The sequence below is a fragment of the Saccopteryx leptura genome, chromosome 11, assembly GCF_036850995.1.
Source record: "Saccopteryx leptura isolate mSacLep1 chromosome 11, mSacLep1_pri_phased_curated, whole genome shotgun sequence".
Taxonomy (NCBI): Eukaryota; Metazoa; Chordata; class Mammalia; order Chiroptera; family Emballonuridae; genus Saccopteryx; species Saccopteryx leptura.
Window position 1 is genome coordinate 46,943,778 of NC_089513.1, and position 20,393 is coordinate 46,964,170.

At 37.6% G+C, this 20,393-nt stretch overlaps 1 protein-coding gene and 1 non-coding gene across 2 annotated transcripts in view; both read left to right on the forward strand.

Annotated features, from left to right (window-relative positions):
• Positions 1-20,393, forward strand: part of ROCK1 (Rho associated coiled-coil containing protein kinase 1) — a 159,191-nt gene that overhangs the window by 12,102 nt on the left and 126,696 nt on the right. The window contains exon 2 of the mRNA XM_066353644.1: positions 14,926-15,007. Within this exon, the coding sequence (XP_066209741.1) occupies positions 14,926-15,007 (82 nt within the window). The remainder of the gene's footprint in view (positions 1-14,925; positions 15,008-20,393) is intronic.
• On the forward strand, positions 4,312-4,418 carry LOC136383616 (U6 spliceosomal RNA). Its single transcript, XR_010747441.1, has one exon. It is a non-coding gene; the product is annotated as a U6 spliceosomal RNA (small nuclear RNA).

Consider the following 20,393-nt stretch of genomic DNA (forward strand, 5'->3'; position numbering starts at 1 on the left):
ATGCAGGTAACATACTTTAAATAGTTACCAGGATTTAGCAGATGTTAGCTATCAATCATTATCATCATCATTGTCATATCATCATCATATATATCTTTATAATTTGTTGTGGGAAAATTAATTTTGTGCTAAGTGGATTAGTATCCAGCTTCCCACTCTGGAGGCCCACTTTTTTAATTAGTTGTATGATCTTGGATAAGTTATCTAATGTCTTTGAGCCTGAATATATTTAATTTGCAAAATGAGAATCATGAATGAAATTTATATGCAAGTACCATAGTTTCATCCACGTGTTAATAGTTACTCCTTTTCTTGCTTTACTGTTATATTATAGATTTGATGAAGGTAGTTAGAAATAATACTTGGATATTTGTGAGAAGAGTAGAATGGGATTTTTATTTGAAATATTTCTTGAATATGATCTTTACTTTCTGTTATTGCTACTCTGCCCAAATTCAAATTTTCAACCCACCATTCTTGGATTAGTGGGACACCCTAGAAGTTTGCCAATATAATCTATATTCTGTCTTTCTTTTTCTTAACTTTAGTGTTTTTTATCATGTTTTAGCTTACCTATTTTCTTTCTTTTTTTTTTTTTTTTTTTTTGTATTTTTCTGAAGCTGGAAACGGGGAGAGACAGTCAGACAGACTCCTGCATGCGCCCGACCGGGATCCACCCAGCACGCCCACCAGGGGCGAAGCTCTGCCCACCAGGGGGCGATGCTCTGACCCTCCGGGGCGTTGTTCTGCCGCGACCAGAGCCACTCTAGCGCCTGGGGCAAAGGCCAAGGAGCCATCCCCAGCGCCCGGGCCATCTTTGCTCCAATGGAGCCTTGGCTGCGGGAGGGGAAGAGAGAGACAGAGAGGAAGGGGGGGGGGGGGTGGAGAAGCAAATGGGCGCTTCTCCTATGTGCCCTGGCCGGGAATCAAACCCGGGTCCCCCGCACTCCAGGCCGACGCTCTACCGCTGAGCCAACCGGCCAGGGCTATTTTCTTAATCTTAATTCCTTCCGTTCTCCAAAACTGTCTGTTCCAGGCGGGTTTCTCACTTTCTACAGCATGTTGCCGGCTCTTTCCTAACTTTGCTGTCATAGTTTCAGGCCATTTCATTCTCTCCCTTTCAGTTCTCTCCTATGTCCTCCTCGCCAATTTTCTCATTTTTGTAGTCTAACATAAGTCACAACTTTGTTATACTCTGTTTTCTTTCTGAAGTCCTACAGTATTTCCAGTAGAACCTATCTAATGTAATTTAGAACTTGATAATAGCTGTCTTGTATGAGTCTGTCTTGAGTGTTAGCCCTACCTCCCTGATGAGAATTCTTTGAGAGCTTAGCATAGTTATGGACATTATTGTTTAATTAATATTTGTTGACTTGTGAATGATTATCCCCCATCCTATTCCTCCATTCTTTACTTCTGAATTATGTAGTTAGGACTCTGTCAGTTATGTGTGATAGAATTCAATGTGAATTTTACTAGGCAAATAGAATTTACAGATTTAGGGAAACCCAATATCATTAAAAGTAAGATTCAGTTGAATTTCAATAAGAACTGGAACTGGGCTTCCAATGCAAGCCAGGTTATCTTTTTCTCTTTATTCTCTTATTCTTTGTGTTACTCTCTCTGAAGACTGTCTTTAGTCACTTGTGGAAAAGACACCTGCCTAAAGCACTAGAACTTTATGTTTAACAGCTCCAATTTCTGCCACTGACATCAAACCTTTGAGGCTCAAATCCAGAGTTCTGGAGTGAAAGAGTCATTGGTTCAGCGTGAGTCTGGTGCCCACTGCTCAACTATAAGGGGTAGGATCACAGGAGAACTATGAGAATAGGGAGACAGTTCCCAGGCAAATGAGGGCTATGAAGAAAGGCAGACAATAGCATAGGTGTTCACTGTACCACTCCTTCTCCCTTTTTTCTTTGACCTTTGATAAGTCACTTAAATTCTTCAATAGCCTTTTTCTCAATTGGAGTTCATAATATTGTAATTTACCCAGAGGGAAGTGGTGAGCATTAAATCTGATCATCTGTAAAGCTGGGTTTGAAACTTCACAAAAACATTAATGTAAGCTAATGATAAATGGATGCCCATTGATTTCTTTTACCTTCATGCCCTGTGTTCATCTGGTCTGGCTCAGAGCTTTTTTTTTTTTTTTTTTCCTGCCTCTAGGAGCTTATCCTGACTTTCCAGGTTGCTAACTCAGCTTTTGGCGTTCATTACCTGACTCAGCCCTGTCCCCTGTAACTTCTGCCATCTTTCTGAGTAGAAGAGGAGGAGGAAATTATACTATTAATGTCATATAGCTTTTCTTAGATGGTTTTAGACTAAGTATTTATTATAATTAAATGAATTATAATCATAACCTAAATAAAAATAGTGGGCTTGTTTTGTGATTATAGCATTCAGCTCAGTCCCTGCCCTTTCCTTCCTATGATAGTTGTAGAGTAGCCACAGAATTTAGAGAATTGAAGGCCAAGGGCCTCTAGAAATTTATACTCCGTTTTCCTTATACTGATTAGGAATCTTTGATTGCAAAGGACCCAAATTGGCTTAAACAATACAGGACATTTATTGTCCCTGAATTCTTCATAGGAAGATTTGTTTTATTTTGCTTGGGTGACATGATTTGGGGGGGCGGCATCAAATTTGATAAAGAATCCCAAAAGGCCCTGGCCGGTTGGCTCAGTGGTAGAGCATTGGCCTGGCGTGCAGAAGTCCGGGTTTGATTCCTGGCCAGGGCACACAGGAGAGGCGCCCATTTGCTTCTCCACCCCTCCCCCTCTCCTTCCTCTCTGTCTCTCTCTTCCCCTCCCGCAGCTGAGGCTCCATTGGAGCAAAAGATGGCCCGGGCGCTGGGGATGGCTCCTTGGCCTCTGCCCCAGGCGCTCGAGTGGCTCTGGCTGCGACAGAGCGACGCCCAGGATGGGCAGAGCATCGCCCCCTGGGGGGCATGCCAGGTGGATCCTGGTCGGGCGCATGCGGGAGTCTGTCTGACTGCCTCCCCGTTTCCAGCTTCAGAAAAATAAAAAAAAAAAAGAATCCCAAAAAACTGTTATCCTCAATCATTGTGGTAATTCCCCACTACATTGTTTCTTTGCCTGTCAAAAGGAAAGAACCTGTTTTCTTAGGAATTTAGGATGAGAGTGTTTAAATGTGAACAGCTATAAAAGAATAGTTTACTATATTAACAAAGATTTTTTTTTTTTCAAACATAAAAGAGATTTGAAATTTGCTATTTCTTTCGGATTTTTTTTCCCTAAATGGAAACACATTTTGATTTTTTAAATAGCTCTTGGACTCCCATGAGAACCAGATATCTGATTTATCAATAGTTCCTGGAGCAATGCCTGGCATACTTAAAGTTTTCAATAAATATTTGTTGGGTGTTAAATTACTAGAAAATGTCTTTTGTTTGTTTCTGTGGCAGAATCCAAGAATGACTGACACAATGTTAAGAGACATGGTAAATTGGCAGTTTATTTAAATCTCAGCTGTATGTATTCTAGGGTAATAACATTTTAAAACTATAAGTAGTCTGTATAAAGATATAAGTGGGGCTTTTTCCCCTCTGATATCTCTGAATTTTGGATGAGATGCCAAAAGCCAATAATACCTATTTTTATGAGACTTTGCACTTTCATTATTTTATTTAATCTTTACAACAATACTGTGGGCTGGATGAGGCAAATATTATTTTTACTTTGTAAATAAAATTAAACCTTAGAAAAAAGTAAATGAATTGCCAAACAGCATACAACGCGTAAGTGGCAGACTTTCTGATCCTTGGTCTGTATAATACAGTGGGAAGGACACCAAAGTTGTTGTTAACATGCCACAAAAAGAAGTGTTCCCATAATACTTGAGAGTGGTTTGTATACAGAATGTACTAACTGAAAATATTTAAAGTGACTGGAAAATGTGGGGATTGATAAAGAATGGAGGGAGGAAGATGAGGTATGAAGAAGTAGGGAAAAGATCTTAATACATGTTTATTGACTGGGTTGGAGCAGTGCTCTCAAACTTGACTGGATGAGAGATGGGAGCCAGTTCTTTGAACCTATAGTTTGTTTATTGCAAGATTCAGATAGATGCCTGCTTTTAAAACATATCTTTGTTGGATTTGAAAAATGTGGAAAGTGAGTGTTGGTAGACAATCTAAGCTGTGAAATCTGAAGTAGAATAAACTGAGCAGTTATAATGATGATGAATGACATCATGCACATAATTTAATAGTAGGCAATAGTAACATGTTACTGAATTGGTATAAAGTAAGATATGGCACGACTTTGGGAAAATGTTAAAAAAAAATTAGTGCTCGCTTCAGCAGCACATATACTAAAATTGGAACGATACAGAGGAGATTAGCATGGACCCTGTGCAAGGATGACACGCAAATTTGTGAAGCATTCCATACTTTTAACTGAGACTCATGGACATAGATAAGAGTGCAGTGGTTACTAGGGGGAAAAGGGGATGTAGGGAGAGGGATGGAGGAAGTGTGTAAAGAGGAATAAATATAAGGTGACAGAAAATGATTTGATATTGGGTGATGGGTATACATTACTGTTCAAATGATATGGAGATGTTTCCCTGAAATCTATATGCCCTTATTGATCAATATCACCCTGTTAATTTTTTTTATTATTCAGTGAGAAGAGGGGAGGTAGACACAGACTCCCATACGCACCCCGTCTGGGGTCCACCCAGCAAGCCCACTAGGGGATGATGCTCAGCCCATCTGGGGCATTGCTCCATTGCTCAGCAACCCAGCTTTTCTTAGTGCCTGAGGAGGGGGCCATGGAGTCATCCTCAGCACCTAGGGTCAACTTGCTCCAGTCGAGCCATGGCTGCAGGAGGGAAAGAGAGAGAGAAGTGAGAGGGGGAAGGGTGGAGAAGCAGATTGGCGCTTCTCTTGTGTGCCCTGGCTGGGAATCGAACCCAGGATATCCACACACCAGGCCAATGCCCTACCACTGAGCCAACCAATCAGGGCCAAATTTAATTTTCTAAAAATAATAATAATAATAATAATAATGTCCCTGTATTTGGTGAATGGATTACTGTCTTGGAACTGAACATTTACCAGGGGCTGAGGATGAGATAGCAGATTGACTACAGAGAGGTATGAGGGAACATTTAGGGTAAAGAAATGTTCTGTATCTTGATTATGGTGGTGGTGGTAGTAGTTACACAATTTCATAGAATTGTAAACCTAAAAAGGATGAATTTTTTTTCCAAAGGGGGGGAGGGAAGAGGCAGACAGACAGGCTCCCACATGCACCTGATCAGGATCCACTGGATATGCCCACCAGGGGTGATGCTTGGCCCATCTGGGGCATTGCTCCATTACAAGTGGAGCACCTGACCCGAGGTGGAGGCCATGGAGCCATCCTCAGCGCCTGGGCCAGCTTTGCTCCCATAGAGCCTTGGCTGCGGGAGGGGAAGAGAGAGACAGAGAGGAAGGAGAGGGGATAGGATGGAGAAGCAGATGGGCGCTTCTCCTGTGTGCCCTGACTGGGAATTGAACCCGGACTTCCACACACTGGGCCGATGCTCTACTGCTGAGCCAGCCGGCCAGGGCCTGGGTTAATTTTTTTTTTAATGTAAATTATACCTCAATAAACCTTTTAAAAATACTTATTTGGTGAAGGGATTAATGGTCCCATGATAGAACTGCACATTTATTTGTTACTGTCAGTAATATGACCTTTGTATAGGAAGCATATGTCTATGTACGGCTTTACTTATGTGTATATATGTATCACTTGGGAAGGATCTATGCTAACTGTATTTTGAAGTTGACTTTTGGAAAACAACTGATAATATTTGTGTCCAGTGATAAAATTAAAGCTGTTAAGTAAAAATTAGAATGTTGGAAAACTTGTATCTGCTACCTGAGCTTGACAGCTTTCCAGTGCCTGAAGACTTTTCTCATGAGGTTGATAGTGACATTAAATATGATTTTTCAGTATTGTATGATGGAATGTGTCAACACTTGGAATAATTCATAATACAGTGTCATATTTTCTAACTGAGCAATGCATGATGTTATAAAATCATCCATGTATAAAAGATACATTCCAAGTGTAAGATACATCAATAAATTTTAATGTAGCAAAGTGAGTGCAAAAGTTCATTGATAACAGTTTCAGATTATATACTGCAACTGACCTTTAAAAAACACCTCTTGTCAAATTTAGTGAAGTAGCAAACAATTTCCACAGTTATCTGAAGATGCTATTAATACACTCTTCCCTTTTCCAACTAAATATTTGTGAGGTCATATTTTCTTACCTCAACCAAGACAGTGTATTGCAACAGGTTGAATTGCAGAAGTAGCTTTGAGAGTCCAGCTGTCTTTGATGTTAAGTGTCTTCTCAGTAGTCTTTTATTAAGTAAGACAATGGAGTTTGTAAAAGTGTGAAATAATCTGATTTTTATCAATTAAAAATGGTTTTCATAAAAATGTTTATATTAATATGCAATGGATTTATTTTTTGTCTTTTAATTAGTCTGTTATTCTTACTCACATTTAATGTAACTGTTAATAAACTGAAACTTAAGTTTCCCATTTTATTATTTGTTTTGTGTTTTTTCTCTTTGTTTTCATTCTTGTTTCCTTTTTCTGGTGCTTTCTTTTGGTTTACTTATAATTTTTTTAGTATTTGTTTTAATTTATTGTGTTCTTGTTTATATCTTTTTTGTCATTTTCTTAGTGATTGCTGTTCTAGCGATTTCAATATACACAATTAACTTCTCACAGTCTATCTAGAATCATACTGTATACAATTGATATAGATCCACCTAACCCTTACCACCATATAGATCCTACCCAACCCTTTATGTTGTAGTTGTCTTAGGCATTACATCTCTGTACATTGAAAGCCCCTTCAGAAAATGTTATAATTTTTGCTTTCAGCTATCATACATACTTCAAATAACTCAAAGGAAAAAAGCATAGATATATAATTTTTGTTGCTCTTTTTTCTTGCCTCACATTCCAGGTTTCCTTTTTGTTTTATTACATTAATCATTTATTTATTTATTTACTTTAGATTGCACCTATGAGATCATACAGTGTTTCTTTTTCTCTGTTTGACTCATTTCACATAGCATAATGCCCTGAAAGTCCATTTGTGTTGTCTTACATGGCAAGATTTTCTTCTTTTTTTGTATGGCCTGATAATATTCCATTGTATGTATAATATATACTGCATTTATTTCCTTTATCTGTTCATCCATTGATGCACACTTACTAGATTGATTTTTGGATATTGACTCAAGTCTTGAATCTTTGGAAGAAACTTTCTTGGTTATGGTGTATGATTGCTTTTATATATTGGTGAATTCTATTTGCTAATTTTTTCTTTTTTTTTAGTGCCTTGACTGGGGCACTACAGCAGAGCGAGTGACCCCTTGCTCAAGCCAGTGACCTTGGGCTTCAAGCCAGCAACCTTTGGGCTCAAGCCAGTGAACCCACACTCAAGCCGGTGACCTCGGGTTTTCAAACCTGGGTCCTCTGCGTTGCAGTCCAACACTCTATCCACTGCACCACTGCCTGGTCAAGCTCTACAGTATTTGCTCATATTTTAAGAACTTTTGCATCTATATTCATGAAAGATACTGATCTGTATTTTTCTTTTTTTTTTATACTGACTTTGGTTTTGGTGTCTAGGTACTATTGTCTGTGTAAAATGAGTTTATGTCTCTTCCTTTTCTCCTTTCTGAAAGTGACTGTGTAGAATTGGTGTTGATTTTTTAAACATTTGATAGAATTCTCCAGTGAAACTGGCCCTGGAGATTTCCTTTCCTATAGGCTTTACATTATTAGTTAAACTGTTATTCAAATTATCTTAAACGTATTGTGTTAGTTGTGGTAGTTGTGCTTTTTAAGGAATTGTCTGTCTCATTGAAGTCAAATTTATATGTAGAGTTGTTCATAGTGTTCCCTTACCTACCCTTTGTATAGCTGCAGAATTTGTATGATAACACCAATTTCATTTTTAATATTGGTAATTTGTGTTTTCTTTTTTTCTTTGTCAGTCTTGCTAAGGGGTTGTCAATTTGATTGATCTTGTCAAAGAAGCAGTTTTTGTTTCATTGAAATTTTACTGTTGTTTTCTATTTTCGATTTTATTGATTTTTTGTTTTTCTTTATTGATTCCTTTCTTATGTTTGCTCTTTTTTTTTCCTGTATTTTTTGAAGTGAGAAGCAGGGAGGCAGCCAGACTTCTGCATGCACTCGACTGGGATCCACCGGGCATGCCCCACTAGGGGACGCTGCTCTGTCCATTTGGGGCGTTGCTCCATGGCAACCAGAGCCGTTCTAGCGCCTGAGGCAGAGGCCATGGAACCATCCTCAGCGCCCAGCCAACTTTGCTCTATGGAGCCTTGGCTGCGGGAGGGGAAGAGAGAGACAGAGAGAGAGAGGAAGGAGAGGGGGAGGGGTGGAGAAGCAGATGGGCGCTTCTCCTGTGTGCCCTGGCCGGGAATCGAACCTGGGACTTCCACACGCCGGGCCAACGCTCTACCGCTGAGCCAATGGCCAGGGCGTGTTTGCTCTCATTTTATTTTGCTCTTACAGTTTTGAGAAAGGAACTTAGATTATTGATTCAGAATCATTACTCTTTTCTAATATGAGTAGTACTATACATTTCCCTTTCAACACTGCTTTAACTGTGTGCTACACAGTTAAATACATTATATTTTCATTTTTATTAATTTCATTATGTATTTTTATTTCTCGAGATCTTTTGGTCAGAGACACATTCTGATTTTAATTTTTATAAATTTGTTGAGGATTGAAGTCTGACATGGGATATGGTCTACCTTGGTAAATATTCCATGAGCACTTATTTTCATACTTTCCTATTGTGGGTGGAATGTTCTATAAATGTCAGTTTGATCCTCTTGGTTCACGGCAGTGTTGAGTTCTTGCTGATTTTCTATCCATTTCTATCAGTTGTTAACAGAGGAGTGTTGAGGTTGCCAACTAAAATTGTGGATTTGTGGATTTCTGTTTTTATTTCTATACATTTTATTTCATATATTTTGCAGCTCTGTTGTTTAGAACAAATATATTTTAAGATTGCTGTGCTTTCTTGGTAGAGTGACTCATTATTATTATGTAATTTCCCACTCTTGTTCCTAGTCATTTTCTTTGCTCTGAAGCCTACTTGATTTTATAATATACCCTATTTAACTTTATTTTGATTTCCATTTGTATAATATATCATTTCTCATCCTTTTACTTTCAACCTACCCATACTGTTATATTTGAAGTGATTTTTTTTACTGTGTATTGGCTTGCCCCATTTCCATCTTATTCTTTCTAAAATCTCCTCTTTAAGGTTCAGCTCAAATTTCATCTCCTTTATGAAGCCCCAATAGGTCAAATACTTCTCTTTGTACATTTTCTACCTAATAACCAAAGGACTTCCAAAGACAGGAAGTATTTATTATTATTATTACCTTTGCAATATGTTTTCCTACAGAGGAGGAGGACTTATAAATAAATACAGTATAACATTAAATATAGTTCCTGTAATAGGAAACTTATCGGGGGTCGTTATTAATATTTTCTCAGGGTATTGGGGAAGGCAGCACAAAGTAAGTGACATTGAGGCAGTCTGAGTATAAGTAATGTTCACCACATTCCAACTGGAGAAAGAGCCAGGTGCAAAGGCAGTGGGGTAAGGTGAGCATGGCCTATTTGACATTATTACACACATGCCAATATTCTTTAGGACAATTATAATGCAAAAAAATTAAGCATCTAAAAATTGAGTGAAACTTAACATTGACACTTCTAACCAGTCTCCATCTAAGTACAGACTTATATAACTTAGTTGGAGTCTGATGAGAAGTCCCCTTGTAGAGATACATGCATAAAGAGAAAATGAGTTCTAGAAAGCATTGATGTGTATATAGTAATGTCACACTGGCTAAGTAGATTTTAATTGTGTTTAACGTCAGAAGTTGTTCAGATTCCCTGAGGAAATTGTTTTCATTTTCATATTAGTGCTTAATTTTGAGAAATTCCTTATCTCTTTACCTAGCAAAGAGAGTTATATGTAACAAAAATATTTTCCTTAAATGGTACATTCTCTGTCATCAAGTTTGACAGAAGTCTTTTAGTACCACGGGGTCAGCCAGTTTTAGAAGTTGTTTAGTTTTTCAGAAGCCTTAGTTTTACTGCCATAGTTTCAATAGATTTTTTGGTAGTTTCTTAAAAAACATGTCCGTGTTTAAAATAGTAACCCTTTAGATTTTAAAATTTTACTTAAAAATGATTTGTTTTATACATAATATACCTTTCTTTCCTAGTGCCATTATATTCTCATACCTTATAACAAATGTATTATTACTAATGAACTTAATCCTTAATGGTATTTTACACATGAATCTTATTTTTATAATTCAAAACTACCCAGAGAACTAATGTTTGCAGCAGAGTTGAGGGGAATAATTGCTCCTGCTTTTCCTTTTGCTTAAGCTCTGTTGTGAGATAACACAACCACAACTTTCCCCTCTCCCAACGCCCACTTCTTAGAAATGTGAAATGTAAATGTTAATTCTTTAGAGATTCTTGTAAATGTTATATTTGCAATTAATTATACCTTGTGTGTTTATGTGAGAGGACTTCTCCAATATGACTAGCTTCTATCATTGTTTCATCTTGCCCCTGCCCTCACTGTTGAATGGGCAGTGCTCTTGCCCTTTCATTGCAACAAGTCTTATAGCATTGGCTAATGCTATTTAAATTCATTGGCGTTTATTGAGCTCTTATTTCAGTTTGGATGCTTTCAGACAGAAGAAATAGAAATTTCAGTGCATATTAAGGTTTTAAGAAAGTTGGCGTGGAATGGCTCCAGAGTAGGTTAAATCAGTGGTTCGACAACATCAGAGACTCAGGTTTCTCCTGTACTTGTGTGTTTGACTTTATATACCTTGCTAACTTCCCTTGAGGCTGCAAGATGGCTGCTGTTGTTTAAGGTGTCACATATAAACGATAATTTCTCATGAAAGGAGGCACTATGTCTTACATGTATCTTTTCAAGAGAGAATAAACTTTTCCCAGAAACCTTTCTGTAGGTTATCAGACTATTATCCTGTTCCTATATTTAAGCTGAATACTGACAAGAGGAATGAGCCTCCATGTTTGCCTTGGATTAGACTAATCAGAACAAACCGCCTAGAGCTGGGGTAGTTCTCTGTTCCGGGGATTACCTTACTCAAGGTGCTTGATACCTAGCTGTGAAGATTGAATTAAAAAATAATTCTAATACAAGGAGGATTGTCAGTTTTAATAGGTAGTTTAAGCAAGGTTGTGCAGAAGAGGGAATAGTGCTATACTATAGAAAATGTGGAATTTTGAGCCAGTGGTATAATAGAGAACTCATAGGATTTTGAGTCCTAGCCAGTGTGCGTTCTAGTTATAATTAGAAAAAAAAACTAGTGGTTTTCTATAAATTTTTGAACACTACATCTTGAGTTTAAATATACATGTTTATTTTCAATTCCTAATTTAATTTTTTAAGAGATGGAGGAGTTTAAAAATTATCATGGTCATATTATATCTATAACTACTAAACTAAGTATTTTGATTCTCACACAGCTTATTAGCTAGGCAAGTTAGTTAATATTTCTAATTGTAATTTGCCTTGGGTATAAAATGAGAGGGTTAAATAAGGTAAATTTTGAGGTTATTTTTTAACATTTAGTAATTTTTCTAAAATCTTACTTGGGATAAGAGTGGAGGCAGTTGTTTTAAATATATTTACCAGCTCTGGCCGGTATGTTCAGTAGATAGAGCATTGGCTGGCTTATGGACATCCCAGGTTTGATTCCTGGTCAGGGCATACAAGGAAAGTGACCGTCTGCTTCTCTCCCCCACCCTCTGCCCCTTCTCTCCCTCTTCCTCTCTCGCAGCCAGTGGCTCAATTGGTTCAAGTGTTGGCCACAGGTGCTGAGGATAGCTCGGTTGATTTGAGCATTGGCCCTAGATGCTAGGGTGGGGGGGGGGCGGTTGCCAGTGGATCCTGGTTGGGGTACATGAGGGAGTCTGTCTCACTATCTCCTCTCCCACTTAAAAAAATAAATATATTTACCTGAGAGAGCATGTGAGTAAAATTTATATATCCCTCACTGTTTAAAGTTTTATTTGATATTAGAAAATAATCTAAGCTAATGTAAATTTAGATATTATGAGCCTTTTAAAACTGGATTGTGTCTTTGTAAGTAGATGTTTATTAGGAGCTCTTAAAATAATAAAGTATAATAATATATTGAGGTTATCGCATTATACCATTTTTCAGACAATATTAAGGTATCAAAATTTGACCTAAAATTTTTCTTCTGTAGCTAGTAGTACAGTAGTCCTTCTTATCCACAGGGAATACATTGCAGGACCCCCAGTGTATGCCTGAAACTGTGGATAATACCGAAGCTTACACATACACATACACACGGTATTTTTCCCTATACATATATAGATATATTTTATGGTTTCTCTTTGGCATATCTAAATTGTCAGCATTACTGCTCTTGCACTTTGGGGCCATTAAGTAAAATAAAAGTGACTTGAACACAAGCATTGTTATACCATGATAGTGATATGATAATCTAAGTGATAAAAGGTGGATAGCTTATACAGTGTGGATACATAAGGCAAAGGGATGATTCATGTCTTGGGCAGGATGGAGTGGGATTGTGTGAGATTTCATCATGCTACTCAGGTGGCACACAATTTAAAACTTACGAATAGTTTATCTTTGGAATTTTTCATTTAATATTTTTGGACTGAGGTTGACCAGGGTAACTGAAACCATGAAGAAGGGGGAGAGGGGCTTCTACTTCCACTGTCCTGTAGTCTAATTTTTTGGAGTGATTGGTACACTGAAATTTAGTGTCTAGTCTAAGAAAAATATTATTTCTTGAATATTGTAATGCCTTTGCTATTGAACATAAAAAATCATTGGTTTATTCTACATTTTATGCCTACTTTTTCAGGTCATTTTTCAAGACACTGTGGAAGAAAATGAGATGTTAACTGTGCTTTCTGCCTTCAAGAACTTAAAATCTAGTCAACAATTTAAAATATATACATTCATATTTAATTTATCTATTCCTAGAAAGCAGTGAATTCAAATATTTATTGGTTTGGTTTTTCAATTTAGAACAGACCAAACATCAGCTGGTCTAAAAATCAAGTTCTGTAAAGATTCTCATCTCTCTTCTGTAAAAAGAATTAACAGGTATTCAAATGGCTTATAAGACTCTAAGGAATGTATCTCAAGGATAGATGAACTAGATTTAGTGGAGGAGCTCTTCTTCAGATCTGCACGAACCTCTGAACTTTAAAAAGCCAATATAGGGTAGGTTGATTTCTTCAAGAACTCAAGAACATTGATATTATTAGAAGTCTCCATGGTCAGTTTCCAGTTCATGTAATGATGTATTTTAAAGCCTTGACTGCTTTTGGCTTCCTATGGGAATATTTTAAGTACTCTAAAATAACTGGGTAATTCACACTTATGGCTTAACACAAAGTAAGAAGTCTGTATATCCTCTTGCTTTAATTTCTCCTTTGCCCTGGCTGGTTGGCTAAGTGGTAGAGCGTTGGCCAGTGTGTGGATATCCTGGGTTAATTCCAGTCAGGGCACCCAAGAGAAGCACCCATCTGCTTCTCCACCCCTCCCCTTCTTGCTTCTCTCTCTGTCTCTTTTTCTCCCCACCTTCTCCCCCCTCCCCCTCCTGCAGTTATGGCTCTGTTGGAGGGAGTTGGCCCACGAGCTAAGAATGTCTCATGGCTTCCACCTCAGGCGCTGAGAGCTTGGTTATTGAGCAAGGAGTGATGCACGGTCCGGTCAGGGCACATACGGGAGTCTGTCTCTCTGCCTACCTCCCCATCTCTCACTTAATAAAAAAAATTCTCCTTTTATGAACATGACTGTATACAGGGTCTGCAGAAGGTGTGTCTTCTGCTTTTGCTTTTTATTCTTGGGTTCTGTTGGAGCAAACAAGATTTTCCCAACTAAATAAAATGAAGATTGCATGGGTTATCTGAATGTTCCTCCTGCTTCTGCCACACCTATAACCTGAATAGATGCATTCCCACTTCAACCCTGATTGTTGCAGCTTCACATTGCCTTGCACTTGTGTAGAAGTAAAAATAAAAGCCACATTTGTCCTTTACTAATGCTTCAAGGAAAGAAAACTCTTATGAAAACCCATTATATTTCTGTAATTAAAAATGTATCTTCCCTGGCCAGTGGTGCAGTGGGGAGAGTGCTGAGGTTGCTGGTTTGACCTGGGGTCACAGGCTTGATCCCTGGGACTGCTGGTTCGAGCCTGAGCCCTGGCCAGGGCACATATGAGAAGCAAGCAGTAACACAACTAAGTGGAACAACAAGTTGATGTTTCTCTCTTTCTCTCTCCCATCCTCTTTCTTCCGTCTCTCTTAAAAAAAAAATCTAAATGCAGAACTTATTTTACACTAAACTTCATATTTTAGGAACTTCTATTTAGCTACTACCTTGTGAAATATGTGTAGTCACAAAGATAGGCCATTTGTTTTTGATGAGTGTCTGTGAAATAAAGATAAATGCAGTACTAAGGGGGGGTGAAAAGTAATATTTTATGATCTTATGAGGGGAAAGGGCATGAATTAAAGTCAGTTAGCCATTTGGTGGTTATGTAGGTGCTCCTCTGGGAGAGTTAGAATATGAAAAATCTATATATGAAAGAACAAGAAATTTTCTCTTCCCTAGTACTCATGTAACCTTATAGAAGGGGTGAATGCAAGATGTATAGGAAAAGGCCAATTAAAAATTCAGAGGTGTATTTTATTTTTTACTCATGAAAAAGGAAAGTGTTCATAGAGTGATCCAAAAACTAACTTTATTTGTTTGTTTGTTTGTTTAGGATGGATTGGATGCTTTGGTATATGATTTGGATTTTCCTGCCTTAAGAAAAAACAAAAATATTGACAACTTTTTAAGCAGATGTAAGTAATTTTTGTGGAGGTTAATGACAGACTATATATAACAAAATCTTGACTTTGATCATCCAAGCCCTGTTTTTTCTTCTGTCTACTCTTTGGTTATTTTATCAGTAGTTGTATGATACATTAAATTAGTGAAATGGGAAAGAAACTTTATTAGTCAGTTTTGATGCCTGTTAGGAGAATCTATAAAATATTTCACAGATAAAGGAATGAAAAGTAAATGGCTAAAATAGGTATATTAAAATAAGCATATACATACATGCACATTAAATATCAATAAGATCATATATTCTATTTTTCTTTTATAAATGCTTTAACTATTATATTTTAATTCCTTTAATTCCTGCAGGTAAGAATAGAATACATATGAAAAGCCCTCCTGAGATCTGAGAATTTTCTTCATAAAAGCCTGGCTTATATTTAAATTTCAGATATTCTTTTCTAAAAACATTGTTTTAGATTTTGATATTAGATATTATCATTTTAAATTTTGATAATTTACTTTAAATAGCTTACCAAAGTAGTTTCAAAGACTTGATGATTAGATTTAGATAATAAAGTCTTGTCTACTCCATTTCTTTATTTCTGTTTCCTAAACCATACATATTGACACATTTGAGTTGGATTGGTTTCAGTGTTACTTTTCAATTTTGCTACATGTTTTATTAGAAAAGTTTTATCTTTCCAAATAGGCAAACATTTTTACTTTGTTATTTCTTTTATCATTTCTACACTTGGAAATCTTGCCTCAGACTTTTATTTATCACTTATGTTGTCTTAGTTTTATGGTTTTTATTTTTTATGTATATAAAAATGTTTTTTCAGCCTTAATTTTATTTTGAAATATGGTAAGAGATTTTGAATGGGAAATTTTTAAGTAATAAAAGTTTTCTTGGATCTGGCTGGTTGGCTCAGTGGTAGAGCACTGGCCGGCATATGGACATCCGGAGTTCGATTTCCAGGCAGGCACACAGGAGAGGCATCCATTTGCTTCCCCACCCCTTCCCCCTCTTCTCTCTCTCTTTCTCTCTATTCCCCTTCTTCACCATGGTTCAGTTGGAGCGAGTTGGGCCCCAGGCACTGAGGATGGCTCATGGCCTCTACCTCAAGTGCTAAGAACTGCTAGATTGAACAGGGCAGCACCCCAGGTGGGCAGAGCATCGCCCTCTAAGGGCTTGCCAGGTGGATCCTGGTGGGGACGCATGTGGGAGTCTGTCTCTACCTCTTCTCCTCTCACTGAATTTTTCTTCATTTCTCACATCTTATTGAAATTGCAGGAACATTTTATTGTTTACTTTTGCTTATCTCCCTACTTAACAAGAGAGCAAAATAACTAAAAATACAAATACAAAGAAACATGACTATTATTTGATGGGAGGTCAAGGATACATTGCTCTGTAATACACAGGGAAGTGTGTAACTTTGTAGAGTCAGGGTAGCAGGAATTGGAACACATGCTCTTTTAATCTGTTACTCCTTTTGCTAGGCAACATTATTTCATAATATTAAGTATACCTTTATATTACATTTTATAAATAGAAACATCAGTAATCACAATAGAAATAAGTAAAATAAAATGGAAACATAAGGGTAAAATAAACTGCTTTAACTGATAAACCTCTGTACTTTAGTCTAGCTTATATACTTTTTGTTTTTAAAACTTTTTAAAATTTCATTTTTATTTACATTTTACAGTCATTATTTTGTATTAGTTTCAGATGTACAGCATAGTGGTTAGATAATCATATGCTTTACAAAATGTCCCGCCCCCGCCCCGATATTTCCAGCACCCACCTGGCACCATACATAGTTATTATAGTATTATTAACTGTATGTTGTATGTTGTATATGTTGTACTTTACATTTCTATGACTATTTTTTTTTTTTTTTGCATTTTCTTTTGCATTTTTCTGAAGCTGGAAACAGGGAGAGACAGCCAGACAGACTCCCGCATGTGCCCGACCGGGATCCACCCGGCACGCCCACCATGGGGCGACACTCTGCCCACCAGGGGGCGATGCTCTGCCCATCCTGGGCGTCGCCATGTTGCGACCAGAGCCACTCTAGCGCCTGAGGCAGAGGCCACAGAGCCATCCCCAGCGCCCGGGCCATTTTTGCTCCAATGGAGCCTTGGCTGCAGGAGGGGAAGAGAGAGACAAAGAGGAAGGTGCGGCGGAGGGGTGGAGAAGCAAATGGGCGCTTCTCCTGTGTGCCCTGGCCAGGAATCGAACCCGGGTCCTCCGCACGCTAGGCCGACGCTCTACCGCTGAGCCAACCAGCCAGGGCCTATGACTATTTTGTAACAACGAATTTATTAATCCCTTCATCTTTTTCTTTCTTTTTTTTTTTTTTACACAGGGACAGAGAGAGAGTCAGAGAGAGGGATAGACAGGGACAGACAGACAGGAACGGAGAGAGATGAGAAGCATCAATCATCAGTTTTTCATTGCGAGACCTTATTTGTTCATTGATTGCTTTCTCATATGTGCCTTGACCACGGGCCTTCAGCAGACGGAGTAACCCCTTGCTCCAGCCAGCGACCCTGGGTCCAAGCTGGTGAGCTTTTGCTCAAACCAGTTGAGCCTGCGCTCAAACCAGATGAGCCTGCGCTCAAGCTGGAGACCTCAGGGTCTCGAACCTGGGTCCTCTGCATCCCAGTCTGACGCTCTATTCACTGCACCACTGCCTGGCCAGTCCCCTTCATCTTTTTCACTCCTCTGGCAACCATCGTTCTGTTTTCTGTGTCTTTGAGTCTCTTTCAGTTTTGTTTGTTCATCAATTTTGTTGTTTAGATTCCACATATAAGTGAAATCATATGGTAGTTGTCTTTCTCTGACTTATTTCACTTAGCATAATTACCTCTATATGCATCCATGTTGCCACAAATGATAAGATTTCATTCTTTTTTATGGCCATGTTATAGTCCATTGTATATATGTACCATATCTTTTTTATTTAGTCATCTGTTGATGGTTACTTGGTATATGCTATGAACATAGGGATACATGTATTCTTTCAAATTAGTGTTTTAGGTTTCTTTGGATATATACCAAAAAGTGGAATCTCTGGGTCTTAAGGAAGTTTTATTTTTAACTTTTTTAGGACCCTCCATACTGTTTTACATAGTGGCTATACCATTCCGAATTCCCATTAGCAATGCACAAGAGTTTCTTTTTCATATCCTCACCAACATTTGTTTGTAGATTGATTGATGCTAGCCATTTTGACAAGTGTGAGCTGATATTTCATTGTGGTTTTAATTTGCATTTCTGGGGCAGTTATTGATGTTGAGCGTTTTTTAATATGTCTTTTGGCTGGGTGTACGTGCTCTTGGGAGAAGTGTCTGTTGAGTCATCCCATTTTTTAATTGGCTTGTTTGTTTTTTTGTGTTGAGTTATATAAGTTCTTTATAAATTTTGGATATTAACCCCTTTAGCAGGTTGTCTTTTTGTTTTGTTGATAGCTCCTTTGTTTATTTTTTCTTTTGTTTCCCTTGCCTGAGGAGATAAATCAGAAAAAAAAAAAAAAACATTACTAAGAGAAATGGTCAAGATTTTATGCCTGTGTTTTCTTCTAGAAGTTTTATGGTTTTGAGTCTTACGTTTAAGTCTCTAATCCATTTGATATGGTATAAGAAAGTTGTCTAGTTTTGTGTCTCCTTTGTCAAATATTAATTGATGGGCTCTTTATTCTGTTTGATTAATTTATATATCTTTTTATGCCAGTACCATATTTTTTTGATCATTATAGTATAGTTTGATATCAAGTGGTAGCTCCAACTTTGTTCTTCTTTTTAACAATTGTGTGGCTGCCTGACCAGTGGTGGTGCAGTGGTGGAGCATTGACCTGGGACACTGAGGTCCCAGGTTTGAATCCCTGAGGTCACTGGCTTGAGCCCCGCCCCTTCTCCCAAGTCAAGGCACATATGAGAAGTAAACAGTGAACAACTAAAATGATTTCTCTCTCTCAAAAAAGAAAAGAAAAGATTGTTGTGGTTATTCTGGGTCCTTAGTGATCCACATAAATTTTGGGCTTATTTGTTCTCGGTCTGTGAAAAACTCCATTTATTTAGATAGTAATTGTGTTGAATCTATAGATTGCTTTAGGTAGTGTGGACATTTTAATACTGTTAATTCTTCTTACCCCTGAGCACGCTATATGCATCCATTTATTTGTATCTCCTTCAGTTTCTTTCTTTAGTATCTTCTAATTTTCTGAGTGTAGGACTTTTACCTCCTTGTTAAATTTATTTCCAGGTTTATTTTCTTTTTTCTCTTTGGATGCAGTTGTAAATGCGGTTTTCTTAGTTTCCATTTCTGATAGTCTAGTTTTTAAATTGAAGAAAAGTACAGAGAATAGTAAAACAAAGTTTTAGCAAATCATGTCTAGCATCAGGTAAAAATTGTGACCAAGAATGGTTTATATCAGGATTGCAAAGGTGTAAATAATTATAGTAATAATTGACATACTAAAAAAAAGGAAACCTATAATATATCAGTAGATATAGAAAAAGCATTTTATAAAACTCAGTATTTATTCTTGATTTAAAAATATAGTGTGTCCATGAAGTCATGGTGCACTTTTGACCGGTCACAGGAAAGCAACAAAAGACGATAGAAATGTGAAATTGGCACCAAATAAAAGGAAAACCCTCCCAGTTTCTGTAGGATGATGTGGCAGCATGTGCGCATGCACAGATGATATTGTAACACCATGTATACAACGGAGTAGCCCATGGCCATGCCAGTCGAGATGCGGACAGGGTACAGAGGAAAGTTCAGTGGCTCACTAAATTTGAATCCATGACCAAAGTGTAACGTGAATATCGGTGTGTTTATAACGAAGTGCCACCACATAAGAATAAGATTACTCGGTGGGATAAGCAGTTGAAGGAAACTGGCAGTTTGGTGGAGAAACCCCGTTCTGGTAGGCCATCAGTCAGTGACAAGTCTGTAGAGGCTATACAGGATAGCTACCTAAGGAGCTCTAAAAAATCTGTGCGTGAGCCCACATTGAACTGTACTGAATAGGTATGAAACTGGGAGAGTTTTTCTTTTATTTGGTGCAGATTTCACATTTCTATCATCTTTTGTTGCTTTCCTGTGACCGGTCAAAAGTGCACCATGACTTTACGGACACACTGTATTTCTCTGCCACCTAGGATTTGAAGGAAAATGTCTTTATCTTGATAAAGTGAATCTACAAAAACCAACAGTTCAGATTGTATTTGTGTATGACTAAATACTTTCCTTTAAGATTAGGAAAAATCAGCCTTTCTCACCACTCTCATTCAACATTGTCTTAGAAGTTTTAATACAGTTAGGTAAAATAAAGAAAAATTATATAGAATAAAACAGAAGAAGTAAAATTTATTCAGACAATGTAT